This window comes from Myotis nattereri (assembly GCF_964212035.1).
Source record: "Myotis nattereri genome assembly, chromosome: 15".
In the NCBI taxonomy this organism is placed as follows: Eukaryota; Metazoa; Chordata; class Mammalia; order Chiroptera; family Vespertilionidae; genus Myotis; species Myotis nattereri.
The window spans coordinates 9,275,162-9,298,235 of record NC_138090.1 but is presented as its reverse complement, the minus strand read 5'-3'; the positions used below and the strand labels follow the sequence as shown (position 1 = coordinate 9,298,235).

Here is a 23,074-nt window from a genome sequence, read left to right as displayed (position 1 = left end):
CTGCTGGTGCCCATTGGCTATTATCTTCCAACTTGTTTGGATGCTAATATCCTATGAATTGTTAAATTATCGCTACTGATTTAGAAATTATCAAACCATTTATGGGCAAAATATACCTCAAAAGGTTTTAACTTTAGTCAGTAGAGAGCCTACACCCACTGCTGAAATGATTTTCCATGATGTTTCAAATTCCCACCCATTTCATTTTAAATTTCCTAAGTTGCCAGCTTTCTGATCACATATTCAGTTCACGTCTTCCCACTTTATGAACTTCCACTGTGCCTCCATCCCCGACACAATTATAAATTCTCTTATTTTGCCTGGCCCTGTTGACTGGAATTTACTGCTCATGGCTTCCGCCCTTCTGCTTATGGAAGGCTCAAGGATTATTTATTGAGCCTCACTAGTATATCTAAATTTGCCAAATTTTTTTCCCCTCTCTCTTATAGTCTGAAATGGAGAGGCTGTTTACTTCGATCGATGCCTGTGAAAACAGCAGCTCATGGAAGCTAGTTAGAAGCAAATTCCCAAGTAACTTAGACTTGGCAGCGTTCCATTACCTTTGATTATCAAAGGGCAAAATTAATGGGCAGTTCATGAGGCTGTGTGACAGAGAGGTGACAGGGAGTCGCTGTGATTCAAATGGCAGAAGTCAAGGAGTTGTTTATCCTCGCTGCCATTTCTCTCTCTCTCATCACATGTAAAAACTGTCTGACTCTTGTGGCCACTGAAATGGGCTTTTCCTTCCAGACCACTTAGTCACATCTCTGGTGTTTAGAAAAGTAATCTTTAATGAATGCTAATCAAGTTTCTAATTATATTATCTTTATATTTAATGTTTGTGTATCAGATGAAAGGCAAACATTTTGGGGCCAGTCACGAAGGACATGAATAATTTTTCTTAGAAGCTTAATTAATTAGTTGTATTGCTCTACAATGTCTTGAAAATTTGAACTGCCATCATTTCATTAATTTAGATAAAAGTGAATTTTCAGCATTTAATGATGACATGTTGGAAATTATGATAAGTTGCAAAATTTTTAATCATGCATATTTATTTAACAGAGAAAATAATAACACATTTTTTGAGGATATTTGGGGGATGTGGTGTACTAGTTTCTTGTTTATTTTATTGTTTTATTCTTAACACTTTAAAGAAATTGCCATAGTAAATTTCTGGGACACTCATATACTTAGAAAAATATTTTTAAAAAGTAACTGTGCTTGGCATTCTGCTTTATTGATAATTTTAAAACTGTAAATTTCAAGAATTTTTTTACTGGCTCACCAATGATCACGTGATATAGCTTATACTCATTATAACAGAAGACTCTTCCTGATTGGCTTCAACTTTCTGCCCTGAAGTCACCACCAGCCAGGTCTCTGGATGCTCTCACCATTGGAGCTACTGATTATTTTATTAACAGCTTGGTCTCCGGGCTTCTGGCCCTTTCTATATGTGGCTAACTTCAATCGAAAAGACTTGTCTACCTTTCTTCACCCAGGATATGTCTACTCACTATGTAAAGCTAATTCAGAAGTCATCCCTTCTTTTAAATATTTCCCATGAATTTAGAAAATATTCTTCCACTGCTTTTTGTAAAGGAATAATATGTAGGGTACATGAGGGTACAACAAACCCTTATTTCCTGGAATACTGTAGATCCCTTAACTGTAGGAACTTTGTCTTAGTAACTGGGAATACAGAGGTAAATATTTACTGAACAAATAAAGAGAACAATGATGAAAGAATAAATGAATGAATGACAAAATTCTCAGAAGGGAATCACAGGTTGTCTAAGCTTATATCTGATAATATTTTGAAACATGAATTCAAGCAAAGAAGTATAACTAAAATAATTTCTTATATCTTTGTTTGCTAGGACAAGAGCAGATTTGGGATAGTCCCATTCTATTCAGTCCCAAATAGCTTTCAGGAAGGAGGGAATGCAGGAGGTTGAATGGTCAAACTCAAAAATATATGTCCAGGTCCTAATCCTGGGAACCTATGTCAATATGTTGGAAAAGGGTATTTGCAGATGTAATTCAGTAAATAATCTTAATATGAGATCATTCTAGATTACCCGGGTAGGCCCCAAATTCAGTACTAAGCGTTCTTGGAAGAGTAGATGACCCCGGAAAATGAGGAGATGGCCATGTGACAATCAAGGTAGAGACTGAGTTATGCAGCTCCAGCCAAGGAATGCATTGGCTTCTCTTCCCTCCCTTTTTGATTCTCTCTGGCCACTTGCTGGCTTACAATGAATCTACCAACTCTACCAATCTTCCCCCATTTGCCTTTCACAACAACCTCCATTATTTTTAGTGCATAGATGGACTTGAACTTTTCCACATTCCTTTGCAAATGAAGTTGGCTTATTTAAAATATTTATTTTTATACTAGTGTATATATACTAATGTGTGTGTGTGTGTGTGTGTGTATACATATACATATACTATATATATCTATATATTAGAGGCCCGGTGCATGAAAATTCATGCACTGGAGGGGGGGTTCCTCAGCCCGGTTCATGCACTAGAGGGGGGGTTCCTCAGCCCGGCCTGCCCCCTCTCACAGTCCGGGAGCCCTCAGGGGCGGGAGGCGACCCAGCGATCAGGGGAAGGCGATGCCCCCATCACACCTCTGCTGCTGCCACTGCCACTTCCAGCAGCATAAGCCTCAACCAGCCCTGGTTACCTGAGCCTTGGGTGGCCCTGGGCAGCTGGGCAGCCACCATCCGAGGGTTGCCTGCACCTTGGGCTGGCTCTGGGGGGCTGGGGGGCTGAGGGGACTTGGCGCCGCCATCTTGTGGCTGTGGCACCACCATCTTTGAGGGCAGGGCAGTAAATTAGCATATTCCCTCCTTATTGGCTGTGGGTGCTGCCATCTTTGAGGGAAGGACAGTCAATTAGCATATTCCCTCCTTATTGGCTGTGGGTGCCACCATCTTTGTGACATGTGAGGGTCAATTAGCATATTCCCTCTTTATTATATAGGATTATTGATTTCAGAGAGGAAGGGAGAGGGAGAGGGCGATAGAAACATCCATGATGAGAAAGAATCATTGATTGGCTGCCTCCTGCATGCCCCCTAATTGGGATCGAGCCTGCAACCCAGGCATGTGCCCTGACCTGGCATTGAATAGTAACCTCCTGGTCCATAGGTCAATGCTCAACCACTGAACCACACTGGCTTGGTTGAAGTTAGCTTCTTTATAAGAAATTCAGAGCTCTCTGCTTTATGCTTCTCTAGCCCATCCCCAGAACCTAAGCCAAGGCTCTGGAGTGTCTCTCTAAGTGACTTCTGCTGTAGGAACTTAGGGTTTTGTGGAGGGGGAGATAGTAGCCCCAGTCTTCCTGGCTACTCTCTCAGCAAGAAATATCCCCCTTGACCATGTGCCCAATACTATCATAATACTTTTAATGTTTTCTCATATAATGTCATAATTCTGTAAATTACATGTTATGTTCTTGAGCTTCAATTTCTGCAGGGATAACATGAGGTCAAACAAATTGATCAGGATCATGTAGGGTACAGGAGGCAAGGATGGAGCTCCAAACATCATTTACTGCTAACATTATATTATTCCCTTTACTCTTCAGTAACTACTCTTCAGCTCATGGTCAGGCTAGAAAGAGCTATAAATCTTTAAGCATTAAACCATACCTTATTTCAAATAATTATACCTTATTTATCGAATTTACTCAAGTAGATAAAGCATGAAATGTAAGTTCCTTATCTTAAGGACAGCTGCTATACTTTTAAATAAAACTTTTCCTTTCATCAAAAGTTGGAGCTGCATGCTTCCTCTTTGAATGAAGAATGGATTAATCCGTTAGATATAAGATAGTAAAGGAGAAAAGATGTATCAGGTGACACACCTAAGGCCATTGGGTTGATTTGGGGGAAGTGAGATTATGTTCCATGACTCAGGTGGTTGGAATTCCAGAGGATAGTAGTCATCCATCCTTAGGTAATCACATTAGAATACTGGAGAATAGCCATGCTAGTTAACCAGATTTAAACCATGTAGCATTGCCAGTGGGGTTAACCAAGTGTAAATTTGTAACATGGCTCTGATCATTTGGTCTGTGCTTTAGAAATACCATCATATTTAAGAAAAAACACAGTGATGAGTGCTTGAAGGTTTTAGAGATCTGAATGTAATCAATTATCATAAAGCAGATTTGATCTATCAAATGCAAGTTGATTTCTTTATATTCAGAAATCAAACGCTTTCCCCCTCATGGCTTGCTTATAAATATTTAGTGCCACAGAAACACAAATAAATAATTGGCCATCCCCCGTGCATTCTGCATAATTTACAAGACATCAAAAGACTCTGCAGTCAGAGTCAAACTATTGTATTTACTGCAAATAAAAAATTATCACGTGGCCCAAGTCAGCAATGTATTAATGGACCAGATTTGTGTGTGTGCGTGTGTGTGCATGCGTGCGTGTGTGTGTGTGTGTGTGTGTAACTTTTTAAATTTAAGGGTTTGAGGATTAAGGATTATGTATTAAATTATTTGCTATTGGGATTGACCTGGAAAGATTAGGAGATTATTATCTGTGTACACTGATGAAAATCTTTATGAAAACGAAAATATTAAAATGACTTGGGCTTATTTTATCCAAAACCATCCCAAGGTCAAGTTTTAATAAAGAATAAAATTCATAAAAAATATGATCCCCCATCTTTAAGATTATTTTTTAATCATTGTGACGGACCAATCAACAATTGATTTGGCCCTTATGCTGGGTTTTTGTTCATCTTTCATAGATAGCCTGTCAAATGAGGGATAGCACAACATTGGGTTGTATTCTACCCAAGATAAACAAAGAGATAAATCTTTGTTGCCTACAGGATTTTTTTCTTTTATCTAATGGACTTTATTAATAAAATAAAGCTTTCTTCACCAAGGAAACTTTTTAATGATTCAGAGCAAAGCTCCAGCAAATGGTGTTTGGAATAATAATTTACACTTTTTTTAAGCAGTGAAGCCCTGGCTATTTTTTCTCATTGAGTGGTCAGACTTCATAACCACCATGTTGAAACCACCCCCACGAGGGGGAGTTGAAACAGACACCCATGCTTTCAAGAAGAACGTTGAGTTAGTTGCACGTTACAATGAAATACCCTCAATGCTGATGTTATCTTTTCCTTCCCATAGGGAACCACAGTCAGATATCACGAGTACCTGTTGCTATTAAAGTGCTGGATGTCAATGACAACGCCCCTGAATTCGCATCCGAATATGAGGCATTTTTATGTGAAAATGGAAAACCCGGCCAAGTAAATATCTCCATGTTGTTAATGCTGATATGTTTGTATACGACTGTCTCACATTTGACTAACCTGCCGTAGAGTGTGCATCTGCCTTATTTTCATTCCGCAAAGTCACAGGCAAGAAACTCCAGGTGGAAACAGAGAGGGAGTGTTTTTCTTTCTGAGTGTTGGTTCTCCCTACGTAGGACCAGATTGGCTCAGGAAGTGGAACAGCCTGCTGCCCTGTGACCACAGAGCGAAAGAATTAGCTTAAACTATCCCACGGTATGGATGAAAGCAGGGGAGGGGTTGGCATGATGGGGGCAAGAGGGTAAACTTCAAATGACAGGAAGCAAGGGGAAAGCTCATGGGGAGGGAATGCTTGTCTCATGTCAGACATAGAAATAACGCAGAATAGAGGGACCCAGGTCAACCAGTTGTCTGAGGGTGTAGGAAGTGAATTTTGAAATCTGTAAAAATGTAGTTAATTCATTTTAACATAAGATAAACAGTAGGTCTTAGACATGTAACTATAGCATCTGATAATTGTGTATTGATGGAATTTTTTTTTTTACCTGTATCATGTAGTATAAATAGGAACAATTAAGAAAGGGAGTGAGTTAGAGGGTGGAGAGGTAAGGAGGGGGTAGGGAGAAAGGAAAGAGGGGAGGTTAGGAGAGAGGGAGGGAGGGAGTAGGAAGGAAGGGAACTTGTGAGGGAGGTTTGGAGGAAGAGAAGTATAAGCAAGAACAAAACCAAACCTGCTATACTCTGAATGTCAAAGTGGAAATAGTGTATGTAAAGTTCTAAAAACCCTAAATGTAATAGATTTATCTGAACAAGGTGCCAAAGTACTGTATGTTTAAGAAATTTATCATTTTCCAACTTACTAATTTATTTCTGGATGGTGACATTTTAATTTAAATAAACAGCAGCTGACAGCATGACACTGGAGTTGTTAATCCAACTATTCTTGTGCCTCATGTGGGTGTTAGGAATTAAACTTACTATCTGCCGAGCAGTTTACCTGACAAGAGTCAGATTTTTTTTTTTCCCACCAAAAAAAAGGATTAGCATTGTGGCTCCATACTTTTCATTTATTACAAAAGATCAGTGTGTTACCGTCCTTTAAAAACAGTGGGCATTTTCTCCTAGACTACTCTCATATACCTGAACTATTAGCATCATTTACCAAAATAATACACACACACACACACACACACACACACACTCACACTCACACACTCACACACATGCTCACACACACACAAACTGAAATTGTAATAACACTGATTAATTTCAAGCAACTAGACAATATAAATGTTCTAATCAAAACATTCACCTTTCACAGTGCTACACTATTTTTAATAATATTCTAATATTAGTTCAAATGTTTCTTAATTTTGTCATGTGGAATTGCTCTCTAGCATGTTTTGAACATTTTCATTTGTGATCCTTTAAGGATGGAGTGTGTTTATATGTACAGTGTGGGGGACAAAAATAGATTTATAGTTGTTCCTATAGAAATTAATACAATAACACGAATAAACAGTGTTTCACATACTCACAACTGTAAACCCACTTTTACCCCACCCTGATATGTATGTCATATATACTAGTCTTTAGCGAAGTTGGCGGATTGAATTGGCAGAGAGTTTGATCAAAATATACACAATATATGCAGGTCCCTCTCAAGGCTATGTTGTGTGATGCAGATCATTGCTGGGGTAATGTAGCCAATCACAGACTTATAAGCTTGTCCTTTTCAGTCATACAGAATCTGTCAAATGCATCAGAATTTAAATAAATCTCCATTGTTCATGCAAAACTTATTGCACACGTTGAGTCAATAGCATCAATACTGCAGCAATCCAACATCGCCTTCGCTTGTGACATTGACACGCATGCCTTTGGAACCCCAGAAATCGGGAGTTTTACCCAGTGGATTTCAACTGTTTCCAAGGTTTTAATGATTCCTCAGCAGTTCCTATCCTCAGGGGCGAAATCAGGTTGTTTCATCACCTTTCCTATGCAAGATCAAAATAAAAGAGAAAAGTTAATTCTTTGTCTTATGATTTTTGCAGATCAAAATGACTCCTTCTGTGAAGAGATGCCTATGTGTGTGTGTGTCCCCTGCACTAGCTCATCCTCAAATGAATCTGTTTAGGCAGATCTGTTAAAGGTTCATTTTTACATGAAAAGACCAGATCTTTTGTCTGTTCAGCATAATTTTTGGACTGGTTTATGCACAAGCAATCATTCCCCTCCTGAACTTCCTGATTTCTTTGTGCTAGTCAGAAGTCATATTTGGTTCATTACATCACTCCCAGTCACTTTCAATGGCTCGAGTATCTCATTTTTATATTTAATGTTTTCCAAAAATTCATCTTTGTTACCTACACTAGTGTTCACTTATATAAGTTCAATAGTGTTCACTTATATAAGTTCAACATCGATAAAACTGTCAGTCATCTCTCCTCACACCCCACAGACCACTGACTCATTTTCAAATTAGAATGTTCATTCTCAAATGATCAAAAACATTTGTCAAACATTGAATTAGCACTAGAGTTATAATCACTCAGTATTTTTCAGCATTTGATGCCTGCTTTACAACAGCCTCAGAGTAAGGAGTGCAGGTGACTTTGAAATCTGGTTTGCCTGGAAGGTATGGATTTAAGGCTAAATTCAGAGGGGATCAGCTTCTGGGGAGATAGTGCAGCTGGAGATCATTAGCAATAACTAAGGGCAAGCTATTCAGAATACCCAGTCTAAAGACTTCTGGCCTAGAGAACCTCAAAGGTTTTTAAAACAATAAAATCAGAACCAATGTCAACATGAACATAGATAACTATTTTGTGCTTGAATCTTTTCCAGTGGATTGAACTCATCAACAAAATACCAAATTAGAAAGAAAAGGAAGGATGGAAGGAAAGAGGGAGGGAAGGAAGGAAGGAAAGAAGGAAGGAAAGAAGGGAGAGAGGGAGGGAGGGAGGGAGGGAGGAGAGAGAGAGGAAAGGAGGGAGGGAGCCAGTGAGCCAGTTTCATCTTCTCTAGGTGTAGATTTCCATTTCATGTCATATCTGTGCTAAAATTGGCAGATGTTCACTTTGAAAGTAGAACTGCAAATCATATCAGCCCCAGTACCTTCTCATAATTCTGAAATGAAAGATGACTTTTTCTTGAATTTGTTCCCTTAAGAGAATAACAGCAACCCTGTGACACAGAGAAATTATTCACATTCCATATTACACAAAATCAACATGAATCCTTTCTGGTTAGAATTCTTTTAAATCTTCAATATACAATTATTTAAATGTTAAATATATAAATTCCAATGGTATTTTCTGATTACCAGTAACACTTCTTTTAATTCCAATAGTTATAGATAATTTATCTTAAGTAAAAAGATAGAAGATGGTGTATATATTTAATCTCTAATTTAATGATGGTATGATAGAGTCGTCTACACATTACTTGGCGCTCAGTTATCAGGAAGAATAAAAATATGCTCTCCACTTACTTGAAATCTCTAATTTCAAAATTAGAAAGCAAAATATATGCCTGATATTTCTTTAGTCTAATAGGATGGTAGGTTTTGGACAGCCAGTCAATATGAATTGAGCACTAACTATATGCCAGGAGTTGAGTTGGTACTGGGGATCTAGTGGCAAACTAATGCCACTAGACTAATGCCCTACACATCAGTCTTTTTCCCTCATGGAGTTTTCTCTATGGCAAACATAATAAAATTAGAAATAATAGAAATGCATGACAATACCTCAAATCCTCAAGTCAGAAAGGAGTCTGAAGAGAGAAAGGAAATGGAGCTATCTTAATGACAAGGCCTCCACCAGAGACAGGAAACATCTATCAAGTATTCCAGAGGAGTCAGCAGGGAATCACCCCGATTCTGTCTGGAGAGAATGGTAATGTGGCTGGACAGGTGGAGGAGCAGGTAACAGATGTGGAGAAACCCTCATCTCCCCTCATTCTGCCCGAGAACACCACACTCGGAACCCCATGTGAGAGAAACAGAACTTCAGTGGCCAGTGTTGGCCAGAGGGCCTTCCATCATTCTCTTCTCCATCTTGGTCTTCTCATGCGAGCTTTCTAGGATTTTATTGGTGATACCAGCCTCTTGTATCTCATACAGACAGAATTGGGGTAATTTGTCCCAGATGGTGCATCGACACAGGGACTGAACAAAAATGTTGTATTTCTAGGAATGAATCGAGGTCTCGCGTTGAGTCTCAGAGAATATTTATTGTTGGAGAACCCGGTAGGCGACAGACTGCTTCAGTACTTTTTCCTCCAGGAAGGAGCTTCCCTGTTACCATAAATAAATCTAGTGGAGACTAATTTAAGCTTCATCACCTGCTATAGAAGTTGAGATGTGCTGTTTGGAATCAAGTTAATTATGTCTGGGTTAAAAAAATATTCTGATTTACCTCTTTTAATCTTTTCTTTCTCTGATCAATACTGCAGTATATAAAGTTAGTTTTTCATAGGAATATCACAGGTACCCCCCTCCCAACAAAAGAGAATAACCTTTATTACTAGATAGGTATCTAGCCAATGCTTGGCATGTAATGGATATTCACAGAATTTTTAAATCGTGGTTGTAATTCACTTCATTTGGCAGTGACAGATATTTCAATAATTATTTTCTCAGATATTACCATGGAAACACTCATTCTACTCACAGACGTGCAGTGCACAAGATAACCCTCTTCACATGAAAAATCATTCATCTGTTTATTAAACTGTATTTATTGTGCAGCCTCAAGATGCTAAATATTCTCATATGAACCTGAGAAATAACATGAAAATGACCAAAAACGTGTTCTCTCTTGTGGAACTTTTTTTTTAATTGATTTCAGAGAGGAAGGGAGAGGAAGAGAGAGAAACATCACTGATGAGAGAGAAGCATTGATTGGCTGCCTTCTGCACACTCCCCACAGGGGATGGAGCCTGCAACCTGGACATGTGCCCTGACTGGGAATTGAACCATGACCTCCTGGTTCACAGGTCGATGCTCAACCACTGAGTTGCTCTGGCTGGACGTGGAACTTAATAAGGAAGGGAGATTATACAAAAAGTAAAATGAATAAATGATATGTCTACATTTTGAAAACTGGGCTGAAGAAGCAGTAATGCAACTAGTCTGGAGGAAACAATGAAAAAGCAAAGATCTATTTTATACAGTATTGTCCAAGAAAGTTACCTTGTGAATGGCATCATGGAAGCTGAAACTAAGCAATGAGAAAGGGCCAGGCATGCTGGGAGTGGAGCCAGACCTTCTAGCCCACAGGAGAAGCTTGTGCCAGGACCACAAAGGGAAAAAGACCTGGGTTTGTCTGAAGAATTGAAGACGTCTGTGGCTGAGCATAAGTGTAATAAGCAAGTATAATAAGAATGAAATAAGTAAGAATGAGATTGGACAAAAAGTTTTACATTTGAATTAAATGTATACACACACACACATAGATGCATAATTAAGCAGAAGGAACATTAAGAAGGCTGTACTTGCCTGGCTGGCATGGCTCAGTGGTTGGTTGAGTATCAACCTAAAAACCAGGAGGTTATGGTTTGATTCCTGGTCAGGGCACATGCCTGGGTTGTGGGCTTGATACCAGTGTGGGTATGCGGGAGGCAGCCAATCAATGATTCTCTCTCATCATTGATGTTTCTATCTCTCTCCCCCTCTCTCTCCCTCTCTGAAATCAATAAAAAAGGAAGGCTGTATGTGCCAAGGATGGACAGTAGTCTGGTCTAGGTGGTGGCAGTAGAGATGGAGAGAAGGGATTACAAGAGCTGCATGAATAAAATAATATACAGATATCCAGCATGTACTCATCATCCCTAAGAGGTTGGTGTGGCCATCACATGTCCCAGATGTGGGAGCTGAGACTAGCCAAGAGAAAGGCTCTCCCCTAAGGCCATGGAAAGTGGCAGAGATGGGTTTCAAAGTCTGTTCTTGAAGGTGCCCCAGTCCCTGCACTTTCTCCAGTCTGGCACTGCTTCCCAAGGGAACAGATTTTGAAATTCCATTGCCTGTGTTAGAAAAATAGTAATGAGAATGAGATTCTGACCCAGAGTGAGCTTTTTCGAAAGAAAACAAAAATCAACTCCTGCGATCGATATCGCTTTATTCAAAAGCAGTCCATGAAAACTTAAGTGAAAATAAATAAAGCCTAATAAGAAAAGTTAAGATCATTATCTCTTGCTAAACACCAGCAATGAATGAGTTTGCTACTTCATTTATTTATTTTTCAGTTCTTGCTGGTCTTTAATAAATGCAAAACAATGAAATGCAATTACGGCATTTTATCGCCTTCATGAAACAGTACATAGAGGAGAAGTAATTTTAACTTCCCTGCCAGCAGGCACCTCTCAGAGCCTGTCTGCATGCACAGGAGGGAGACAGGGTTGGTTTTACAATGGATGAAATTGATGGCCTCGACCAAATGCATAAAGCACTATTTTCATTTTATTTTGGCAGGAGTAAGGAGATGGTAAATTAGTGGAATGCATAAAGCAATATTTGAGGAAATCATTTGTAACAAAGCATATTTCACGAGAGCCATTAGTGGAAGTACGACTTTTTGAGCACAACTTTGACAGAAGGAAAAGCATAACTTTAAAAAATATCGTGGAAAATTTGACACTAGAAACATCTAAGTGTGAGTCACAGCTCTACCATTTACTTGTTTCTTGTCTTTGGGCCTCACTCTCTCTTAGTTTACACTCTCATGTGTTAAGGGTATCTCATGTTGTAGGTGCTCAGTGAATAATTATTCTAATTAGTAGTATTTATTTCAACTAGTCTCATAGTCTGCAAGCAAACTATATTTTACTGTTGTATTTGTTGGTCTTTTTGTCTTTATTTTATTATTTATTTTTATTGAATTTATTGGGATGACATTGGCTAATAAAAATTTTATAGGTTTCATGTGTACAGTTCTATAACACATCATCTGTATATTGTATTGTGTGTTCACCACCCCAAGTCAAATCTCCTTCCATCACATTTAACCCCCCTTTATCCTCTCCTACCATCCCACACCCCCTTCCCTCTGGTAGCCACCATACTGTTGTCTGTGTCCATGAGTCTTTCCTTATTTTTTTTTCTTTGATTACGTTATTAGCATTGTATTTGTTGTTTTTATTTTTCTTGTTGTTATATCTTCATGAGGTTTGATTTGGATCAAAACACCTTAAATAATCTCTACTAATAAATGGATTAATACTAGTATAATGGGACAATCTAGTCTCCTATGTTGGAACAACTCCTCTTCTGTCAAACATTTTCTTAGAGAATGTTTCCTATAAAACATTTACAAGTGTTTTATTTGTCAAGGGTGAGGGAAGGGCTCCTACTTAATTCCTCCACATATGAATTGGTGAGTTAATAGAATTATTGTTTTTAAATGCACTAGAATCAACTTGTAGGAACACACACTGTCTACATCTTTTTTGAGGTCACACTTGCAGCTTCTGTCTGCGGTAGCTGAACTTCTTGTGTGAGTCTAGATGCCACATGTTTTACTCCAGCCCCTCACCTAAATGAGATTGGTGACCACAGAAAATGGTGCAGAGGATTATTTTAAATGTGGGGGCTGTTACAGATTGGTGTATTCCCCTCGTTTTATTGTCAACCTACAACTTACTGAATGAGTAGGCTGGGAGCGAGGTGGCCACGTGTGTATGCTTATTTTGTTTCCACTTGGTCATGGAAGCCATGCTGATGAGCATGCCTTTTGGAAGAAAGTAGAATTGACACTAGATTATGGAAGCTTTTAGGCTTGCTGCTAGTGACATAAACTGGGTAAGATCTGGTACCAAGCGGAGCTGACATGTTATTCGAATGACAGAGAAGCAAAAAGAAAGTTTGATAACCAACAAGCTATCTAGACACAGCACCTTCCCAAGGTCTTTACAAGGTCTTCCAGGCTTTTATGACTCAGATGGAGTTTCAGATGATAGTGTTTCTTTTTTTAATAAATATATTTGTATTGATTTTAGAGAGGGAGAGAGAGACAAAAATTACAATGATGGACGAGAATCATTGATCAACTGCATCCTGCACACCCTCTAAAGGGGATGGAGCCCGCAACCTGGGCATATGCCTTGACCTGGAATCAAAACATCACCTCTTGGTTCATAGGTCAATGCACAACCATTGAGCCTCACTGGCAGAGCAATGATAGTGTTTCCTAAATTGAGTGCCTGAGAAACACTTGTAGGGTATAGAATGTCAATATATGGTGTGTGTGTGTGTGTGTGTGTGTGTGTGTGTGTGTGTTTGACCTAATAAGTTTGGGAACCACTGTGTTAAAGTTAATGACTATTTGTTGGTTTTGTTTAACTGTAAGGTTCCCTTGCATTTATAAATACATGAGTCGCCAAAGGACTACTAGTATATGGTATTTGGCGTCTAGCAAACAGATCTGATTATAAAACCTTTCAAATTTCCTTCAGAGAAAACTATAGAACTAGTGGTAAATGGAACTCAGTTGGGCAAATCTTGCTCCAGGAAAGTAAACAACAGGATACAGTTTCAGTGGAGGAAGCGATGTTTCTAATGTCCAGGAGGCATCAGGAAATATTGCTGGGAGGTAACAGAGTAGAAGATCGAGAGGAGAAAAATGTGAAAAGGCAGTTGAGATTTCAAAGCTGTGTCAAGTCAAAGATTTGAAATACAAAGAAACAAAAAATACCCAACCGAAAAAGAAAAAAGAAAAGAGATTCAAAAAATATGAAGATAGTGTAAGGAACCTCTGGGACAACTTCAAGCGTACCAACATCAGAATTATAGGGGTACCAGAAGGAGAGAGAGGGCAAGATATTGAAAACCTTTTTGAAGAAATAATGACAGAAAACTTCCCCCACCTGGTGAAAGAAATGGACTTACAAGTCCAGGAAGCGCAGAGAACCCCAAACAAAAGGAATCCAAAGAGGACCACACCAAGACACATCATAATTAAAATGCCAAGAGCAAAAGATAAAGAGAGAATCTTAAAAGCAGCAAGAGAAAGACAGTCAGTTACCTACAAGGGAGTACCCATCCGACTGTCAGCTGATTTCTCAACAGAAACCATGCAGGCCAGAAGAGAGTGGCAAGAAATATTCAAAGAGATGAATAGCAAGAACCTGCAACCAAGATTACTTTATCCAGCAAAGCTATCATTCAGAATGGAAGGTCAGATAAAGAGCTTCACGGATAAGAAAAAGCTAAAGGAGTTCATCACCACCAAACCAGCATTATATGAAATGCTGAAAGGTATTCTTTAAGAAGAGGAAGAAGAAGAAGGAACTCTTACCATTTGCCACAGCATGGATGGAACTGGAGAGCTTATAAATACCACAAGATCTCACTTATTTGTGGAATATAATGAACAACATAAACTGATGAACAAGGACTGATCCAGAGACGGAGAGGCTTTGATTGGACTGTCGGGCCTTGGAGGGAAGGTAGGGGAGGGTGGGGGCAAGGGGGAAAGATCAACCAAAGGACTTATATGCAAGCATATAGGCCTAACCAATGGACACGGACAACGGGGGGGGTGAGGGGATGAGCGGGGCGGGGGGGGTAGAGGGTACACATATGTAATATCTTAATCAATAAAAAATATTTAAAAAAAATTATCAATGTTTTAACTGGTTTATCTTGTATGCATAATGGAATGCATGGCTCAGTGGTTGAGCGTTGACCTATGAACCACGAGATAATGGTTCAATTCCCTCTCAGGGCACATGCTTGGGTTGGGGACTGGATCCCCAGTAGGGGGCGGGCAGGAGGCAGCCTATCATTGATTCTCTCTCATCATTGATGTTTCTAGCTCTCCTTCTCCCTTCCTCTATGAAATCAATAAAAAGAAAAAGAAATAGAAGTTAGCATTTCAGGAAAGCTCATATTGATAATCAGAAATGAATAGGCAATGATCCGCAGAAGAAGCAGTAGAAAACCAAAATCACTACTGTCTTTTCTGTACCACCTTTGACTTCCTCTTCTCTCCTTCACCCCCTTCCAATTCACTACAGAAAAATCTTCTGAGAAAGAGAAAGTTAAGTTTTACCTAAGAAAGTGACTGTTGCCGTAGCCGATCTGGATCAGTGGACAGAGTATCAGCCTGTGGAGCAAAGGGTTCAGGGCTCAGTTCCAGGCAGGTACCTTAGTTATAGGCTTTTCCCCGCCAGGGCCCTGGTCTGGGCGCATGCGCATGCAGGAGACAACCAATCCATGTGTTTCTCACATCAATGTTTCTCTCTGTCTTTCCCTTTCTCATCTACTTTCCCTAAAAAAAAATGAAAGATAAAAAATAGCCAGACTTTTGCCGAACCGGTTTGGCTCAGTGGATAGAGCGTCGGCCTGCGGACTAAAGGGTCCTAGGCTCGATTCCGGTCAAGGGCATGTACCTTGGTTGCGGGCACATCCCTACTGGGGGGCGTGCAGGAGGCAGCTGGTCGATGTTTCTAACTCTCTATCCCTCTCTCTTCTTCTCTGTAAAAAATCAATAAAATATATTTTAAAATAAATAGCCAGATTTTTGCAATGGCAGAGAGGGAGAAACAAACAAAACAAAATAGGAACTCATCACCTCAGAACAAAATAAATCAATGAATAATATAGACAGGACTGATAGGAGATATTCTAATAGATCCCATGGTAGGTTTTTTGGTTGTTAACAGATCAGATAATTAGAAATGTATTTGTTTCCTGACTACTTGCCTTTTAGAAAGTTACTGACAGCCCTGACCAGTTTGGCTCAGTGGATAGAGCATCGGCCTGAGGACTGAAGGGTCCCAGGTTCAGTTTTGGTCAAGGGCATGTACCTTGGTTGTGGGCACATCCCCAGTAGGAGGTGTGCAGGAAGCAGCTGATCGATGTTTCTCTCTCATCAATGTTTCTAACTCTCTATCCCTCTCCCTTCCTCTCTGTAAAAAATCAATAAAACATTTTTTTTTAAAAAGTTACTGATAGTAATGGCCTACAGCTATTAAATATTTTTTAATATATTTTTATTGACTTCAGAGAGGAAGGGAGGAGAGATAGATAGAAACATCCATGATGAGAGGGAATCATTGATTGGCTGCCTCCTGCACGCCCCTCACTGGGGATGGAGCCCAAAACCCTGGCATGTGCCCTGATCAGGAATTATCAACGATCAACCACTGAACCACTCTGGCCACTATTAAATATTTTTGAGTAAATATAAAATAGTCTAAAATAAAGTTTAATAAATTCTGCTAATAAGTATCTAACTTAGGCATAGTGTTATTGATAGACAATGAATAGTTCTTTTTGAAAACAGTCTGAATTATGATATGGCCCCATGATGCTCATTGTTTTGTGTCATGCCTCAGGTTATTTCAAATCAGTAGTCTCAGAGAAACAAATAGCCGTCTGCTGCCATAGAAACCCAAGCAGGGCCCTAGAATTTACTTCCTCATCCCAACATCCACGTATACTTAGGTTTTCTGATAGAGAGGCATATTAGCTCTCGGCTTCCTTTTAAATTATTCCACAATAAATTACTAAACATTAGATTTTTCAATTATATTCTAACTTTATTGGTAGAAGGGAAAACATTTTAACTGCATGCTTTACATGTACTCTAAAAAATATATATATATATAACTTTGTACTCTCCAGAATTGTTTTTGTCATTTTCATGAAATACCTGTCCAATTATTTAAAAATTAATTGATGTCATAGTAGCTCTCCGTGGGACATGTGTGCGGCCTTCCTTTGCCATCTCTTCTGTGTGTCTGTAAAACGTCTTGTGTGGAGAGGCACTTCCTTGCATAAACGTGTTCTTTTTCTTCTATTGATTAAAGCTAAGTGTATTCAGATGTTCTTACATCAATGAAAATGCCGGCCTTTTTAAGATGGGCACCTAATGCATTTTAATGACAGAAAGTCCTTCAAGTGATCTACCAGGCGTCTACTCTGAGATAAAATGACCAGACAGTGGCCATCTGTATGAAAATAAAACGAAGTGTCAAAAATGGTTCCAACCAAAGTCTTAGCCATTTCCAGTTCACAGGATATTTGGAAGTTGATTTACAGATTTACCGTTTCATCCCTTTTTCTGCAGCACATTATGCACTGAGCGTGGGGTGAGGTTGACAATGCAAAGGCTCCTAATGAATAATAATGTGGGAGCTCTTGACACCAACCGCCTCCCTGGGCTCAAAACAGTTCTCAGACCAATGCCTGCAGCAGAATCGCCATCCTAGAAGAATAAGATGTAGACTCCTAGACCCCACCCTGAGACTTTGTGATTGAGTAGGCTTAAAAAAGGTGCACATCTAACAGAGTTATTGGCTTAAATAAATGGTGGGAAAAACATGTTCATTGCAGGCGTAATGTTTGCACCAAACTTCTGAGATGTGGTATAACAAGCAATTATGCTCCTTTATTTGAGGTAAGCTAAATTATTATGTTTTTTATTGTTTGGGTAGTGGTGGCTTAATTAAATAACTTGTGTAGCTGCCACTAGCCAGCATGTATGTGTCTTTTTCATGTAGATTACTTAGAAACATTAAGAAAGTTACTGTCTATAGCAGCTCTACCCACTAACTATCCTATTAGAATGCATTTAGTTATGAATGATTTCCACCACAGATTTTCAAGAAATTTTCTATTTGCCTTTATTCTTTTTTAAAAAAATATTTTTTATTGATTTTTAGAGAGAGAAGAAGAGAGGGGGAAAGAGAGAGAAACATTGATGAGAGGGGAACAACGATCAGCTGCCTCCTGCATACTCCCCTACATGCTCCCTACCAGGGATTGAGCCCTCAACCCAGGCATGTGTCCTGACTGGGACTCAAACCAGCAACCTTTTAGTGCCTGGGACGACACCCAACCAACTGAGCCACACCAGCCAGGACTATTTGCCTTTATTCTTCACATGTGCTTACATGCTTCAGGAGTTACTTCTTCAGAAGGTGCATCCAGGAATAGAAGTCCTTTTGAAGCAAAATTGGCTACAGCGATGCCACACCTGCTCACCAGTAACTCCTTCCCGCTCTGTTGCCTAATAGAAGGCTCTTATCACATTCCCCTGATAAATATTTGTATATATAGGCTGTCCACAAAAGGGTTATCGGTGTTTCACAGCTTCTCCCCTGGTACCTTTTATTCTTTCATTTTGCTAAAAGGGGAATCCCAGGGCATGTCTCCATACTTAAATGTCAAGGCAAATGTGCTAGGCGATTATATATAGCAGACATAGGGCATTTCCATCTAATCTGATGAGGTTGGGGACCTCCTTAGATAACAAGGTGCCATGCCATTAAAAAAACAATAGTGACCCCAAAGTCAAAAACAATAATAATGATGGTGACTAATTCTCATTGAGCATCTGACATGAATTTACATCAGTGATCAGAGCAACCCTGGCAGATTTTTAATTTAGGGATGCAGCAAAACTGAGTTTCAGAGTTGAGTGTCAGGCAACGAGTGAAGAGTGAAATTATGACTTCTATCAAGACGGCTTTATTTCAGAGTCCATCACCTTAATGACTACATTTCTTTCTTAACCATAAGTTATATCTTGTGCTACTTTTGGTGATATTGTGACTCAAGCTAAGTACAATTGGAAGACATTTCATAAGGTCCTTAACAGAAGTAAAACATCTACCAAGTCAGATATGTCCCATTTTAATAATGGAGAAGTAGAATAGAGAGGTTATTTCATTCAGGCCTCAAATAACCTTACTGCATTGCTTCTCACATAGCACGTATCAGATACAATGCAAATCACCACAGCTGCTAAAAGTGTTCTGAAAGTGTGCTTCTCACATCCTCTAGGTGACAAGTTCCAAAGCAATGATGTCGCTTTCTTAAAAAGAAGCCATCCATTTTTTCCCTCTTTAGTGAAATTGGCAGAGTTGAATGGGGTATAATTGTTCTAACAGACATAACATATTAGGCATCATCATTGCCATCTCTAAACTTCATACACGTGAGAGCATTTCCCTGTTAAATTTTTTATGGCGAATCTGATATCACCTTGACAGTCATGCTTCACAAGCCTCTCTTGTAGAAACAGCGTTGTAGTTATTCATCATGAAGTATAAGCTATAATGTGTTTTCTACGGTAGCATTTGCCCAGGGTTTCTGATTGAAGTGATTAATATCACAGAACCATAAATGAGAATTATTAAGCTAATTCTCTGACATCCCAAGAAATAACTTCGCCCTAAGTTAATGCAGCTTTGCAAATGCAATAAGCACATTCAACTGGGACCCGAGTACGCGTATCTGAGCAAACATTTCTCTGTGCGGTGGTAATTCTTCTAATCCCTGTAATTTATTCATCTCAGGAGACACTCCAAAGCATTGTTTGCATGTCTTATCTACTCGCTTTAAAAACAGTATTCATTGTTGGGTGGGAACAGATGCAAGTCTTCAGAAAGCTTTGTTACAATGACATTTGTGCCAAGGAACATTCTATTTGGCAAACACATGCAACCTGATGAGGAATATTAAAGAAGGGTTGTGAGGATTCAAGATTCAAGTCCTTTACCTCCTAGGCCAGTGATGGCGAACCTTTTGAGCTCGGCGTGTCAACATTTTGAAAAACCCTAACTTAACTCTGGTGCCGTGTCACATATAGAAATTTTTTGATATTTGCAACCATAGTAAAACAAAGACTTATACTTTTGATATTTATTTTATATATTTAAATGCCATTTAACAAAGAAAAATCAACCAAAAAAAATGAGTTCGCGTGTCACCTCTGACACGCGTGTCATAGGTTCGCCATCACTGCCCTAGGCCGTCGTCTCAAAGGCCACACTACAATCACTGTGACAATTCCAAATCTCATTCGAGATACCTGTATATACTCAAATTGGAAAGAAACATATCATTGCCCAGTGGAAATTTGCAAACACCCTTAAATATGCTATTTCAAGCCCCAGACACCCAATGGACACCAAGGTAATGACCTCAATTTTCACCAGCTCATCAAAGCTGAGGTTTTAAAGTGATGAGTGTTTCTCCTTATTCTTGGCACAAGCCATCCAGGACCATTTAGAAAATTGAAAGGCGGTTCAAACCATCGATGTCATCAGAAATGCTGACGTCAACTTTTATGTTACAGGTCATTCAAACGGTGAGTGCCATGGACAAAGATGATCCCAAAAACGGCCATTATTTCTTATACAGTCTTCTTCCAGAAATGGTCAACAATCCGAATTTTACCATCAAGAAAAATGAAGGTAAATACATTAGCATTGAGAAAGGGGGCGCAATATACCTTGGAAAATAAGATGTGAGTTCATAATAGGACTGAACATGTCAATACAGTAATTTTTGTTCATTCATGAGCAGTCGAAATCCAGCTTATTAGCCTAATGGCATGGTAATTACATCACTTCCTCTTTCCAATATTGAAACAGTAGATAAGCAAATTGTTAATGTGCATGTTAATTTCATCCCAGGGTATACCTCAATCGCTTTCTTTTTGAAAATGGACTGTAAGGTTTAACCCTTTTGAAACTTGCAGGAATTTTGAGATACTGACATGACTGATAGGGGAGGATCTGGCTTATACTTTTCAGTTGTTAAGATTTAATTAACAACTATATATACTCATATCAGAAAGAAACATATCATTGTTTCTTACCAAGGCTTTAGAGAAAGCCTGTTCTAATTGTGCCTGGTTTGTGGGTACACATTCGAGGCATTTGTTTTAAACCTGTATACCAACATTGACAATAGCAATTAGAGCAGAAAATCCTGCTTGAACGACACTCCTTCTCATTGTTATTTTGGAGCTAATAAGACCCGATTTATTTATAAGTCTCTCACTGACAGAGGACATTTAATGGATAGGGTGTCCCCCCAAAATGTATACACACACTTTGAATAATTATAAAGACAGTGTTTATTAAAATGCATTTCATTTTCAGAATTGAGCTATCAGCTGTTAAAATGTGTATACATTTTGGGGGAACGCTCCGTATGTCATTAGTTGCTGAGAACCAAGTTTGGATTAAGTATTTCCCTTAACAATTGCCTATTACATATAAAGGTCATAGATCATTATAAAAGTCTCTCTGATGGGGAGGAGGTTTGGAGAATGGGTGGAAGAGGTGAAGGGATTGAGAAGTACAGACTGGCAGTTACCAAATATGCATGGTGATGTAAAGTACAGCAGAGGGAATATAATCAATAATATTGTCATAACTGTGGATGGTGCCTGGTGGGAACTGGGAAAAAAATCTATTTTACATTTACATGTACATTTTTGTTTCCCTAGCCGCTGTCTATTTAACAAAGATTTTTAACTGCTTATTTTGGCCCGGATGTGTTTAAGTCTAAATTTCAGCTGTTACGGAATGATTAACAAAATAAATGTATTGTCTCAGGCTGTCTTCTGGCTTAACGACAGACAATTGTTCAGATTTATGAATGGTCTATATAAAAGCTGTGCTCAACCAGAAGAGGAAAATTTGGTTCATGGCAATCATTTGGATTATTTGCTATGTCCTGTTTCAAGGAAGTAGTGAATGTTGATACCACTTCCTTTATGAAAGAAAATAACATTTTAGGCTCTTGTTAAATATGTTATGGCCTTAACTTTTTAACATAACGCTACATAGTTCATTGGGTAAGCTTTGATAAATGTAGAGGCATCGCAGAAAAGGAAATGAGAAAGTCATTATAGAGATATTACTCATTTATTTGGCTTCCACTATTCTTAACTCTATAGAGACAAAATCCTGCCTTCTCCTCAGTCCCAGAGTACTCATTTGTTAAACTTCCCTAATTAAGAACTCTAATCCAAGTACATTGCCTTCGTTTTTTAGTTAATAGTGCCAAGATTTCTTTTTCCTGGAAGTCACATAAATATGGCTAACATGAAATCCCCTCGGAAATTTCAAACTGAGCTGGAAGTGCATGCCCAAGTACCCATGCTTACTTTGTTTTGTTTTGTTTGTTTGTTGGTTAATCCTTCAATGTTTGTTAAACATCCAATGGAGGATGTTTTTTTCATTGATTTATTTTTATTTTTTAATCTTTATTGTTGAAAGTATTACATATGTCCCCCTTTTTCCCACACTAACCCCTTCTAACCCACCCCACACCCCATACCAGGCCTACACCACCCTATTGTTTGTGTCCATGAGTCATGCATATATGCATACAAGTTCATTGGTTGATCTCTTCCCACCCACCCCCGCCTTCCCTCTGAGCTTCAGCAGTCTGTTCCATTGATTTTTAGAGAGGGTGGGAGGGAGGGAGAGAGACAGAGAGAAGGAAACATCAATATGTGTGAGAGACACATGGATTCATTGCTTCCTGTACTCATCCTGACCAAGCTGGGAATTGAGCCTGCAACTGAGGTATGTGGCCTTGACCAAAATCCAACCTGGGACCCTTCAGTCCCATGGTTGACTCTCTAACCACTGAGCGACCAACTAGAGTTCCATACTTACTTTGAGTGTGAGCTAATAGGTACCAGCCATTAATTTTGCATAGAAAATGTTCTACATTTAAAAATTCCCTGTGAAGACTTTTGTTGTTGGTTTGTTTGGTGTGTTTTTTGTGTTTTTTTTTTCATCTCTAAGGTTCTGAGTTTCTGGAATTTTCTGTGCTTCCTGTAGTTTCAAGATATGCACATTATAGGTAGGGCCCATGGAAGGTGCTAAATAGATATTTGAATGGATGAGAGGTTGTTATTGGGTGTCAGTGAAAGCATAGTTTTGCACTGTATTCGTTATTCCGTAAACCTTTGAAAGAGGACATTTCAGCCCTACCGTAAAGGAATGTCATATGTTTT

General features: G+C 39.0%; 1 protein-coding gene across 1 annotated transcript in view; it reads left to right on the top strand.

Moving 5' to 3' along the window:
• Positions 1–23,074, top strand: part of CDH8 (cadherin 8) — a 305,905-nt gene that overhangs the window by 244,818 nt on the left and 38,013 nt on the right. Inside the window, exons 8-9 of the mRNA XM_081107592.1 lie at positions 5,176–5,297; positions 20,390–20,507. Of these exons, the coding sequence (XP_080963718.1) occupies positions 5,176–5,297; positions 20,390–20,507 (240 nt within the window). The remainder of the gene's footprint in view (positions 1–5,175; positions 5,298–20,389; positions 20,508–23,074) is intronic.